At 56.7% G+C, this 12,725-nt stretch overlaps 1 protein-coding gene across 2 annotated transcripts; it reads left to right on the top strand.

The window, feature by feature from the left end:
• Window positions 1-2,007: 2,007 nt before the first annotated feature.
• Window positions 2,008-8,763, top strand: CTRC (chymotrypsin C). Of its 2 annotated transcripts, XM_037045171.1 has the most exons (8): window positions 2,008-2,345; window positions 3,449-3,540; window positions 3,626-3,723; window positions 4,502-4,627; window positions 5,493-5,629; window positions 6,375-6,520; window positions 7,950-8,102; window positions 8,691-8,763. In XM_037045171.1, the coding sequence occupies exons 1-8, from the start codon at window positions 2,306-2,308 to the stop codon at window positions 8,703-8,705; spliced, it is 807 nt and encodes a 268-aa protein (XP_036901066.1). In that variant the 5' UTR covers window positions 2,008-2,305; the 3' UTR covers window positions 8,706-8,763. The 2 variants fall into 2 exon arrangements, with proteins under 2 accessions (XP_036901066.1, XP_036901065.1); XM_037045170.1 differs by lacking the exon at window positions 2,008-2,345 and having other exon boundaries at window positions 2,468-3,540.
• Window positions 8,764-12,725: the final 3,962 nt, after the last annotated feature.

Below are 12,725 nucleotides of genomic sequence, written 5' to 3'. Positions count from 1 at the left end.
CCCCACCAAACCTCCAGCCCAGGCACGGGACACAGGCTGAGGGATGAAGAAGCCCGAAATGATTTAGGGACCAAGAAGGAGAAGGGAGACAGCTCCTTAAAACCTTCCCCCCCAACCTGTCCCCTCTTCTCAGTAAGCCTTCCCCCCACTGAGTCCTGGCCCCCAAACCCTCTCTGAACCCCGAGTACTTTCATCTGGTTTTAAGGAGAAACCTGCCAGCCCCCAGACCAGCCCCCTCTGGCAGACCTCGCCTGAGAGGTAACAGCTGCCACCTGGGAGCCCTGTCCCAGCAATCGGCAGATAGGGGCCCCAGGTGGCGGCAGCCTGCCCCCACCCTTGGCGCTGCTCCTGAGGTTGCCCCACCCCTGGGCCCAGCCTCCACCAAGTCGCCGTGGTTCTTTTTCCATCTCAGTCTGACCCTGAGAGGCTGGGGCAGCGTGAGGTCCCGGATCCGTGGGGGACCCGCTCCGGCCCTGGAAAACACAGGTTCGGCGGAATGGGGGTGGGGTTCCAGCGTCCTCACCCTCTCGAGTCCTCGGGCTCACTTCAACTCTGTGGAGAAGGAATCCTTTCCGGCCCACACCCCATCCAGCGCCGCAGAACTGACTTCTCCTTCAGAGACACTTCGAGGAGCACTCGGCCACCCTGCCCGATAGGGAGCTGCAGTGAGGCTGGAGATCTCAGGGTCTCCACAGGCCCAGCTCTAGCCGACCCTCCTGGGAGGAGGCACTCGGTGAACGGGTCGGGGAGGAGCTAATGAATGAACGAACGGCCTCCGTGTCCCTGGTATGACAGCGCTTCATTGCTCTGGGCAAACGAGAGTCAGTCCTTTAGGTACTCTCTTGTTAAGCCAAGCCCCCACCCCTCCAGTTTCAGGAAGCCCACTCCCCAAATGTTCCCACGGCCTGAGACTGCCCCCCAGGCCTGAGCCCTGAGACCACGACAGCAGGACAGACCCCCCCCAGACACGGCCTCACCCTCCCTCACTCTCCCATCTCAAGGTCTTTTAACCCCTATCAGAACTTGATTGGTTTTTATATTGAAAGAAAGAAGGAAAAAAAGAAAAGTCGATTAATTTGATATGGCCTGAGTAATGCATGATTTTTAAAAAAAGATTTCATATATAATATATGTAAGTTAGAATCTTCTCCAACCCCAGATAACCACCCTTAACAATAGGGCGCTTGGCATTCTGAATTTCTTTTCTGGGAAATAATTCCTAAGGTGCCCAGCTCAGAAGGCAGCTTCTGGGGAGTACGCAGATGAGTAGAAAGAAGAGGAAGAGCAGACTCGAACCCCTCAGGCTGAGGTCATGCCTTGGGGCAAATGGATTAAGCCAGGTGCTCTAAGGGACAGACTGACCCTGACCCACCGGGGCTCAGGATAGGACTCTGGGCACCAGTGTGCTTGGACCCACACCGAGTGCCATCAGCCCACGTGTGCCATTCAACCTTGACGTTCAAGTCATGGAACCTTAGGACTGAAAGAGGCCTGAGAGTGTGTCTGGTCCTATTTGCCCATCTGAGAGACAGGGGTTCTGAGGGGCCTTGCAGGGAGAAAACCAAGCTGGCCCCAAAGTAGGAATTTGGCCAACCAGACACCTTCCAAGGGGCCGCCCCCGTCTCAGCTCCCATCCACAGCCTGGGAGGCAGGCGCTGGAGACAAGCATGGCCCACGCTCAGACAATACTAGTTGAACAGGGGAGAAAGAGAAAGAGAGAAAACAACAAAAAGAGGTGAAGCTATGAGGACAAGAGGAATCGGGGTGCCCCAGCAGTCTGAGGCCCCAGACTGTGGTTGGGAGCCCTGCCTTCCAATCCTGGTTCTGTTGTTGCCCAGCTGTGTGACCGTGGGTGGTCCCTGACCACTGAGTCTCAATGGCCTCAGCTTTAATGAATCGAGGACAGTGTCCACTTCATGTTGCTGGAGAGTTAAGCGCCTGTATGAAGCATGGAGCACAATGCCTGGCACATAGTAGGTGCCCAGGAAATAATAATTAAAAGAATGAGTTAGGGAGAGAGAAGAATATGCTCCGAACAGAGTGGTGGGCGCCCCCGCCCCAAACCTGCAAACCTCAGAATTTGCTCGCAGGTTATTTGGGGAAATCCATACCTCAAGCTAGCCCTATCTCCTGCCCAAATTAAACAGTAACCGCCCAAGGTCAGGGAAAGGGCCGTGTAAGAACAGGTTTCTTCCCAAGAGGTGGCTCAGCCTTGGCCGAGTGGGGTGGAATGGGGTCACCCGACTCCTGCCTATAAGAGTGCCCTACTGGCCTCGACAGCCACTTGGTCCTGAACACACACAGGATGCTGGGCATCACAGTCCTCGCTGTGCTCCTGGCCTGCGGTAAGCGGTGGGTCGGGGGCCAGCTGCAGCCCACGGGCTGTGAGCTCGGGCTGGCCTCCCCAGAGAGGAGCTCTGGGGTCCCATGTGGGTTCGGACATTGCCAACCAGCCGCTTTGCTTCCGTCTCTGCAAAATAGAGCTGGTGATCTGACCTTCCGGGGTGAGGGTTAGAGGTGAGGTGTGGAGAGACCGGGCCCCCTCATCCTGGGGACAATCGGGGCTCGCTTTCCCAGCGTTGGCACCTCTCCCGTGGAAATTCTTTGCTCCCCCACATTGTTGGCCTTATCCCAGACTAGGAATCGACAACCCTGGCTTGAATGTCACTCTCTCTCAGCAGGACCTGGACAAGTCTCTCCACCTCTCTAAATCTCACTGGCTGTTGGGGCAAACGAGAGCACTTGATCAAGAGTCCTTCCAGCTAACAACAACCACTGCAGTAATCACAATAGCAGCTCCTATTGATTGCGTGTTTACTAGGTGCCAGGCACTGTGCTGAGCCCCGTACATGCAGGAGCTCACCTGACCCTCGCAGCTACCCTGAGAGGCAGGGGGCGTTAGCACCCCCTCTCTGCAGAGGAGGGTGCTGAGGCTCCATCTTGCCCGAGACCCCATGGCTGGTCAGTGGTGGAGCCAGAACTTGAGTCTAGGTCTCGCTGTGGAGCACGTGCACTTGACCGCTCCACACAGCTCCCAGTTATGACAGCCTGGAACTCTGTGGACTCATTGCTCCTACCGCACCCTATTACACTGTGGCCTAGAAAGGGGCAGCAGGTAAGGAGCAAGGACGTGCGTGCTCCAGGGCACTCATGCACACGGCAGCCACCTCTTCCTTCCTTCAAGGCAGGAAGTGCGCCCTCTGCACCAGGCCTTTCACTAAACGCCTTGGTGGCCCTGTGTAATTTCGTTCCCAGGAAAAACATGCCCAGCTGGCACTGTTCTTCCCACTTCACAGAAAGGGAAGCTGAGGCCCAGAGAACTAGATGGCTCCCCAAAGCCATGTAGTAAAAACTCTGAACCTGTGTTGGCCCCCAAGTTCCTCCTGCCCCTTCCCCAGTGGGATGCCAGCCCCCCTCACTTGTGCTCTTCCTCTCCTGTCTCCCCCAGCCTCCAGCTGCGGGGTGCCCACCTTCCTGCCCAACCTAGCGGCCCGGGTGGTGGGAGGAGACAATGCCCGGCCCCACAGCTGGCCCTGGCAGGTAAGTACTGTGGCAGGGGTGGGAGGTGGGTGGACAGGGAGTGGGGAGGGGGTCCCTGGGGGCTGACACATGTCCCCTCCTCCAGATCTCCCTCCAGTACCTCAGGAACGACACGTGGAGGCACACATGCGGTGGCACCTTGATCGCCAGCAACTACGTCCTCACGGCTGCCCATTGTATCAGGTGAGTGGGAATGATGCCCAGAACGGGTGGGAGCCTGATGAGCTGCTTTTATTGAGCACCAACTACACACTGGGCCAAATAAGCTACTTATGGCTGTAAATCCATTTTCATTCCTCCATTCAGCAGTGTTGATTGTGCACCCACTGTGTGCCAGGGGACTCGGCAGTCAGGACAAGTTCTGTGCTCTCAGCAAGCTTATATTCTAGCGGAAGACAGAGCAACAGACTGTTAAACAAGCAAACACAATAGATAACACATCATACAGCAGCGAAGAAAACAGGCTGGAAGAGAATAAAAAGTACGGGGGGTTCTATTTTAAATGACATGGCCAGGCAAGGTCTCTCTGCCAAAGATCCATTTGAGCAAAGACCTGAAGGAAGCGAGGGCAGACCTCACCGCCATGGGAAAGGGAGCTGCAGGTACAAATGGCCAGTGCAAAGGCCTGGAGGAGGGAACAGTGTGAGGGCAGGAGCAAGGGAGTCAGAGATGATGCAGGCAGGAAGCCATCCGTTCTCACAGCAGTCCTGGAAGGGGCTTTCCAATATCATCTGAACCTTACAGACGAGCAAACTGCAGTCCAAGGCTACCCACCCAGGAGTCAAAGTGGACTTGGCCAGGGTCCTTACCCTGCACCCTGGGAAGGGGCAATGGGGATAGACTCGCCCTTCCCCCAAATGATTCCCACGTGGCCGCTGAGCTGAGTCACCAAAGCCCGAGTTTCTCTCTCCCCACCAGCTGGTAGGTGGCCCCACTGACCCAGTCCCCTCCCTCTGTTCAGCAACGCCTGGACCTACCGCGTGGGCCTGGGGAAGAACAACCTGACCTTGGACGACGAGGAAGGCTCCCTGTACGTGGGTGTGGACACCATCTTTGTCCATGAGAAGTGGAACTCCTTCCTGGTGCGGTGAGTGCCCGGCTGACCGTCTCACGGCCCCTGGGAGCACCGCAGAAGAAGGAGGGGTCCCCGAGACAGAGCTGCAGCACCTGCCCTTCCCTGTCCCTGGACCCCATCCTCACCCTGCACAGCCAGCTGATGGCCCCTTTACGCAAAATGGCAAAATGCTAAGTGGAGAGGGACACCCCTCCCATCTCCCTCACTGGCCAGGGCCCCCAGAAGGTGCCCAGGGAATAAAAACCCAGATGGGCCCACAGCGACCTGCCTGGGCTCCCTCAGGCAGAGGCTGAGCCAGGACTTGCCTTCACTGGGCGCCTACACATCGCAACACACAGATTATATGCCCTCTCTCATTTCTCCCTCCCAACAGCCCTAGACAAGGAACGGAGACTCGGAGAGGTTAAGGGACTCTGGCCCAGGTCACACGGCCAAGTACGTGTGAGAACTAGGAATCAGACCAGGTCTGCTAAGGTTGCTAGCTCTCATCCTGGGAACAGGAGAGCATCAAAATACTGCACCCACCAGTGTCTCTCTTTTGTCACTAATTTCCTACTTACCTTTGCTTAACTTCTGGTTGACACCTCACCTACAGTGGTCCAAAACGCTTCTGCTCTCATCGCCCCTCTGTTAAGCGTTCATGATGTGAAGACAGGTGGGAGAAGCCACATCTAAAGGGCAGGCGATGGATGGTGTTAGAAGGCGGATCACCTGTCCCCGGACACCTCTGTCGGCCAATGAGAAGCTGGCAGTCAGGATGTTTAGGGAAGACTCTTGGTCATTGACAGCCTGGCCCTCCACTCACACCCTGGGCCTCTTAGCCTGGGCTGGGTGGCCAAGGCCTCCTGCTCATTCAAACCTCCACTTTGAACTCCAGCAATGACATTGCCCTCATCAAGCTGGCAGAACCCGTGGAGCTGAGTGACACCATCCAGGTGGCCTGCCTGCCAAAGGAGGGCTCCGTGATGTCTCAGAACTACCCCTGCTACGTCACTGGCTGGGGACGCCTCTCGAGTGAGTACAGCCTCTGAGAAATCACGGGAGACTTCCTGGAGGAAGTTCCCACAATAGGCACACCACCCACAATTGCCTATCACTTTTCCTCTCTGCCTAAACATCTTCGCATTTTCTTAACTTTGTAATAACAACAGCTAACTTTTATTAAGCACATACCATGTCACAAATGGTCTAACAAGTGCATTAGAAGGTATGCTATGAGATTAAACGGGTTAGGATTTGTCAGGTGCTTAAAACAAGGCTGGGCACATAGGAAGTGCTGTGTAAGTGCCTATGAAACTAACAGACTATTTGTGGAACTTATGCCCGATAAGTTCCAGCCCAATTAAAAGGTTAAATGCAAGTAAACAAAACTATGGAAGACTTCGAGGACAATGCAGGTTAACACTCGGAAAATCGTGGGGTGAGAAAGCCCTTTTTCTGTGCGACACTGGAAGCCGAGTCCCCCGCAAAGAAACAAAGGACAGCTGTAGCCTCAGGGTCCCCATTAGAGAGAAGTCACCACAAAGTGCTTTCTGTGATTCGTCCTGCCTCCAACCCGCTCTCCCTTCCCTGCGCTCAGAGGGGTCTCTGACCCAGACCTTCTGGGACCACTGGCTCAGAGCCTGCCCATGAAGGGCCTATGCGCGGTTCCCATGAGGTCTAGCCAGACCTGTCCCAGCCCCATCCATCCCCCACCCCCACCCCCGCCATCCCCAAAGGCCTGAGCTGCCTCCCCGCTCACCACCCATTCTTTCCCCAGCCAACGGCCCCATCGCCGAGGAGCTGCAACAGGGCTTGCAGCCTGTGGTGGACCACGCCACGTGCACCCAGAAAGACTGGTGGAGCGTCTTGGTGAAGGACACCATGGTGTGTGCTGGGGGTGACGGCATCACCTCGGCCTGCAAAGTGAGTGTCCAGGCCCTGCCCCCTCCCTCTGCAGGTGGCCACGTGGGAGGGGACAGTAGGGAGGGCAAAGGAAGGTGTGGAGCAGGAAGACCCACAGGAGCGCACCCTTTCTGTGGGAGGAGACTGAGCTCTGGATGGGCCCAGGAGGCTTAGGAGAAACGGGTCCCCCCCACCGCCTTCCCGCCTACCCCCCCAACCCCAGCACTGCGGCAAGAGAGTGAGAATGGAACATGAGTGCCTTCGAGTCCCGGTCCCACCACTTTGCAGCTGTGTGAGCTCAGGCAGGCGGCTTGGCCTCTCTGAACCTCAGTTTTCCCATCTATACTGTGAAGATACAGGAAGTGCCTCACGGGGGTGCTCGGTGTCTAAGTGACAGTGACAAGTGACAGTGACAGTGACAGTGACAGTGACAAGTGACAGTGACAGTGACAAGTATAGAAGAAACTTCACTAAAGTCTCTACGCTTGCTCCGTCATGCTGTCACCTCCACCTGTCCAGGGACACAGAGGACTTAGGGAGTCTGACCCCACACCAAGAAGCACCTAGGACAATCAGGGACTCTCCTGTTTTCGAACCCATGGCCCGTCTCCCCAGTCACACCAGCTTCATGTCCCCAGTTCTCCTGCATAGGGGCCAGCATCCTCNTAGGAGAAATGGGTCCCCCCCACCGCCTTCCCGCCTACCCCCCCAACCCCAGCACTGCGGCAAGAGAGTGAGAATGGAACATGAGTGCCTTCGAGTCCCGGTCCCACCACTTTGCAGCTGTGTGAGCTCAGGCAGGCGGCTTGGCCTCTCTGAACCTCAGTTTTCCCATCTATACTGTGAAGATACAGGAAGTGCCTCACGGGGGTGCTCGGTGTCTAAGTGACAGTGACAAGTATAGAAGAAACTTCACTAAAGTCTCTACGCTTGCTCCGTCATGCTGTCAGCTCCACCTGTCCAGGGACACAGAGGACTTAGGGAGTCTGATCCCACACCAAGAAGCACCTAGGACAATCAGGGACTCTCCTGTTTTCAAACTCATGGCCCGTCTCCCCAGTCACACCAGCTTCATGTCCCCAGTTCTCCTGCATAGGGGCCAGCATCCTCACCTCTCTAGGCCGCTACCAGTCTTGGACACAGTGACCTGAGCAGCTAGGGAAACTGAGGCACAGAGAGGGTTACCACCATTCCAAGATCACACAGCACATCAAGAGCTGGTTTGACAGCCAGGACCTCCCAGAATGAGGCCAAGGAAGCCCCACACCACCTCTTCTCTACCTCCCTCACCATGGACAAGCCAAGGCCAAGACAGGGGGCACTGAGGCCGAGAGCGAGAGGAGCCCACAGCCTCCGCCCCAACCTGCCCTTGTTCCCAAGCCTGCATCTGGGTGGGGGGTGCGGGGGGATGCCTGGAGACTGGAGACTGATGCTGTCTGGTTTGGTGCAGGGGGACTCTGGCGGCCCGCTGAACTGCCAGGCTGAGAACGACTCCTGGGAGGTGCGCGGCATCGTGAGCTTCGGCTCTGGGCTGGGCTGCAACACCCTCAAGAAGCCTACAGTCTACACCCGCGTGTCCGCCTACATCCAGTGGATCAAGGAGGTAGGTGCCTGCCTCCCAGCCCTTCTCCCTGCTTGCGCTGGCCCCTTGCCCTCACTTACCCATTCATTTGCTGGTTCCGTCATGTACCTATTCACACACCCATCTGTTCATTGATTCCCTCACTCACTCAGTCAAGAAGTATTGAGTGCCCACTGGACACAGTCTTGAGGCAGGTGCAGGAGAGAACACAGTCATTACCTTCTCCACCCATTTACCCATTGGGTTCAGCAAAAAGCTGCTGTCCTGACCCCGGGCACCCACCAGTCCCCACAAAAAGAAATGTGGACCTAGGAGAGCAGGGCCGAGCAGAGGAGAGGGGGCAGCACTGCTGCCTGTGCTGGGGGAGCAGAGGGTTGCTCAGCCCGGGGGCTCTTGCACCAGGACAGGTGTGTGTTCTGACCCCCTGTTTGGAGGGGACAGCTGTCTGAAGGGCTAAGGGGGCCCAGAGCCCTTAGGTGGAGGCACGACTGGCTTGGGAAGTCCCGGGGCTGCCCAGAGCCCCCTTCTTCCTACTCTGCCAGCAGAGCCCCTGATGGGGACCCGGGCATGTGGGCACACACACACTCACTCTGTTCTCTGCTCCTGCAGAAAATGCAGCTGTGATGCATCCGTGGGAGCCATGGCAGCAAGTCCCCGCAACCACAATAAACGTCCTACCCCGCAAGACGCCTGCATTCTTGACTTGTGCCTCGCCAGCAGTTCCCAGGCTTTCCAGGGCCCCCCGCCGCTTCCCACTTTAGGAATAGGAAGAGAGACACACACACACCCCCAGCCAAGCTGGTCAGGCCTTGGGGTCTGCTCCTGGGGGTGCTTGGGAAGGGGGGTCCCAGGAAGCCAACTTGTGCCCCAGGAGACAGGAGTTAAGGACACGCCAGACACTTGTCCCCAGCATGTCACAGCTGTGCAACACATGGCCCTGATCAAATCACCTCTTCCTGATCCTGCCTCCACAGAGGAGTCAGTGAGTCCTCGGGCCACAGAAGGAAGCCACTGCCCAGGGACAACTTCCAGCTCCCTGAGGAAGAGGCTCCCTAGCACACCCCACCCCAGGGCGGACCCCGTGGCTGCGGGCAGCCTGGGCTCGCTGAGACGGGGAAGCAGTTCGTGAGCTCTGGCCTCATGCCAGTCCTGTGCTGGGTACAGGGAGGGCGCAGCAGAAATGGGAGGCTGCGGCTCAGCCCTCAAAGGGAGCAGGTTTGAGAAAAGCGAACATTTCCACATGCGGTCACAGCAGGTCATAGCTGGGAAAGCTTTCGCTGCGTTAGACAGGCCGGGAAACGGAGAGGAAAGAGTTGGGCTGGGTCACAGAGCAGAGCCATGGAGACTCAGCAAAGAAACAGCCCTCCTGCCCTCCTGAGGTGCCCAGGAGGGCAGCTGGGGCCCAAGCCCAAAAAGTGAATGACCCAGTGTTTAGTGGGGGGACAGTACAAGTGGGGACCCCACCCCCTGGCCACATACTCCGTAGAATGTGCCTATCTACAAAGGGTGGCACCCCCACCCCGCGCCCCCCAGCATCTGAACTCTGGCCTCTCAACTCCTCAGAGAGCCCCAGGTGACTGCCACCCTCTGGTTGGTCCACGAGTTGTCCTGTTTCCCCATCACACTTTGGCCCCTGGAGGTGGGGCCAGGGCGCACCTCTCATACCTCACTATGCCAAGGCAATTTCCAGGGAAGACTCGACTCATTCAGCAAGAAAGACATCTCCAGCCCTGGCTGGTGCAGCTCAGTGGATTGAGCAAGGGCCTGCAAACCAAAGGGTCACTGGTTCGATTCCCAGTCAGGGCACGTGCCAGGTCCCCAGTTGGGAGAACATGAGAGAACATGAGAGCAACCACACATTGCTATTTCTCTTCCTCTCTTTCTCATTACCTTCCTTTCTCTCTAAAAATATGTTTAGAAAGGAAGGAAGGAAGGAAGGAAGGAAGGAAGGAAGGAAGGAAGGAAGGAATCTCCAAGAGGCTGCCATTGCCTAGGGCTCAAAGGCATGGGGCAGGGAGGATGTGAGTCCTGGGTACTGAGTAGTTCTCTAGGGCGTGAGACTTTCAAGAGCTAAAACCAAGACAGTCCTGGGCACACCGGGGATGGTTGGTCACCCTAACTGGGAGGGGCAAGAGGTGTGGCTGGAGGGTTAGCAAAGGGCTTTCATAGAAAGCCTTATAGCTATGGTAGGGGGTCTTGGGACTTTATTTGGAGGGCAATAGGGAGCCATAGAGGGTTTTAGGTAGAGGCAGGACCACTGTGGTCAGATGTACACACTGAAGTATGTATCTGACAGCTTTATGGAAGGTGACTGGGAGCAGGCAAGCAGGGAGGCAGGAAGGCCAGCCAGAAGGGTCTGGGCTGGGCCAGAATTGACGCGGCCCCAACCAAGGCAGTAAAGGAAAGGAGAGCGAGGAATGCAGGAGGGCAGAAATAATTTAGTACTTATTTAAGAGGCACATGTGCAGTCGTAAACAACACCCCTCCCAGTCCCAAACCTATATAAACTTTCGGGAATGTGATTGAATTAACAAAACTACTTTTATTAGCTAAGAAAGGTTGAAACACGAGCCATGGTTCTGTTTGTTTGACAACAACATAAAATCCTCAGATTCAGGGACAAGATCCACCACTGTGTCCAAGAGTCAGGGTCACCCGTGGTGGACAGGACCATAGCCCTCTGACATGTCCACACGCTAGTCCCCAGAACCTGTGAATGTGTCTCCTACCTTACGTAGCAAAGAGGGTTTGGCAGATGTGATCGATTTAAGGATCGTGGATCCTGGGATGGGGAGAGCAGCCTGGATTATCCAGATGGGCCCAATGAAACCACAGGGGGCCTTATAAGAGGGAGGCAGAAGGGGTGGAGTCAGAAGGGGATGTGAGGATGGAAGCAGGGTTCAGGGTCAGAGGGGGATGCGAAGATGTTACCCTGCTGGCTTCGTAGAGGGAGGAAGGGGTCACTGGCCAAGCAAGGCAGGCAGCCTCTGGCAGCTGGACAAGGCAACGCAGGACTCTCCTCTGAGCCTCCAGAAAGACCCAGCCCTGGTTCAGCCCAGTGACCCTGACCGTGGCCTTCTGACCTGCAGAACTGTGAAGAGGACAAATTTCTGCATTTTAAGCCACTGCATGTGTGGTGAGTTGTTAAAGCAGCCAAAGGAAATAACTACACCGTCCCTCCTCTCTTGTGGCAAAATCTAGAGTTCGCTGCGGGGCTGGAGGGGAGAAGGACGCATGGGTCAGGGAGCACTCCCCGGGGGGGTGCTGGCTGGGGCGACAGCAAGGATCTGTGCACTTTGCCCAGGAGGCCCCAAACCAGTGGTGGAAGCGAGGGAAAGCGGGGCCTTAGGCACCGACCCTCCCACCTCCGCCTTCGGAGACCCACTGGAGTGCCACTGTGTGTCTGACGCATTCTCGGTGGCTGCACGCCAGGCACTGTCTAAGGACTTCACCACACTGTCTCACTGAATGATCATGGCAGCCCTCGTGGTCATCCTCCTTTACAGTTGAGGAAATGGGGACTCCGAAAGGGCTAAAAACTCGCCCAAGGTCACACAGCTAGGAAGGGGGCACCAGGTGTTAAACCCAGGCCGTCTGACGCCAGAGCCTGTGTGCCTACGACCGTGTCACTGTGCCATTAACCCCCAAATCTTGAGAAACACTGAAGTCCTCTAGTGGCCCTGCTGGGGTGGGCGGGTGTGGGCGGGTTGGGGGCTGGGGGTGTGCTGGCAAGCCTGAACAAAGCTGGTGACAAGCCCAGACAGACAGAAACCCGAGAGGAGACACTATTGCCCGCAGACATCACAGAGGCCCCGCCCCCACAGCACCAGCTCCTGCTGGCACAATCGGTAACGCTGCGTAACAGCCAACCGCAAGCCCTCAGTGGCATCCAGTGACCGGATGGACCGTTCACACGTCTGGGGTCAGCTGGGGGGTGGCTGGGGGGCCCCGCTCTTTTGTCTGGCATCTCCCCCGCCCCGTGTCTCAGGGCCTGGGGGTTGGCTGATCCAGCCTGGGTCTCAGCTCCACCTGTCTCTGGTCTTCCTCCTGGAAGTTAATGGTAAAAGGTGAGGACACAGGGAGGGGTAGAGAATTGGGCCCATGCTGGCCACCTACACTATCTCAGCCACAAATCAGGATCGTGAACAACAGAAGGGCACGCACTGAACTCTGCCACCCACAGCCGCGGCCAGTGGCTGAATCGAGTTACCTCCCAGAGCCTCTGTTTCCGCATCTCCAAAATGGGCGCCTGCCTTCCCTCATTGAAACCCCGGGGCCTTGTGATGAGAGTCATTACTTCTATTGGCCTCACACCTGGACTCCTATTAGCAAATCCTCCCTCCCCCTTTGTTCCTTAGAGGAGGGAGCCCCATTCCCAGCCAGGCCTTGGGGGCTGGTTCCCTGAAGCTCCGTCCTATGAGGCTGGGGCAGGTGTCTGCAAACGTTCTCCTGGTGGGGGGGCCAGGGGGGCCGTGAAGACAGAATACACTCAAAGCATCTTCCAAAGGCATCAATTCTCCCTGAAGACGGGGTGGGAAGAAAAGCAATTTACACGAAAATAAATGTAACTTGGTCTGCGGCCATACCACCCTGAACGCGCCCGATCTCGTCTGATCTCGGAAGCTAAGCAGGGTCGGGCCTGGT

Source organism: Sturnira hondurensis, unplaced genomic scaffold (assembly GCF_014824575.4).
Source record: "Sturnira hondurensis isolate 20B ecotype Veracruz unplaced genomic scaffold, ASM1482457v3 Scaffold0004257, whole genome shotgun sequence".
Classification (NCBI taxonomy): Eukaryota; Metazoa; Chordata; class Mammalia; order Chiroptera; family Phyllostomidae; genus Sturnira; species Sturnira hondurensis.
The sequence above is the reverse complement of the archived record's forward strand: the minus strand, read 5'-3'. Positions and strand labels throughout refer to the sequence as shown.

What these genes read in the sequence shown, in the direction of transcription:
- CTRC (XM_037045170.1), top strand. Translation starts at nt 3,325, where the DNA reads ATGGCTCCCCAAAGCCATGTAGTAAAAACTCTGAACCTGTGTTGGCCC. An exon ending in ACGGCTGCCCATTGTATCAG is followed by an intron (nt 3,724 to 4,501) that starts GTGAGTGGGAAT and finishes CCCTCTGTTCAG; the next exon opens with CAACGCCTGGACCTACCGCG. An exon ending in TGGCTGGGGACGCCTCTCGA is followed by an intron (nt 5,630 to 6,374) that starts GTGAGTACAGCC and finishes TTCTTTCCCCAG; the next exon opens with CCAACGGCCCCATCGCCGAG.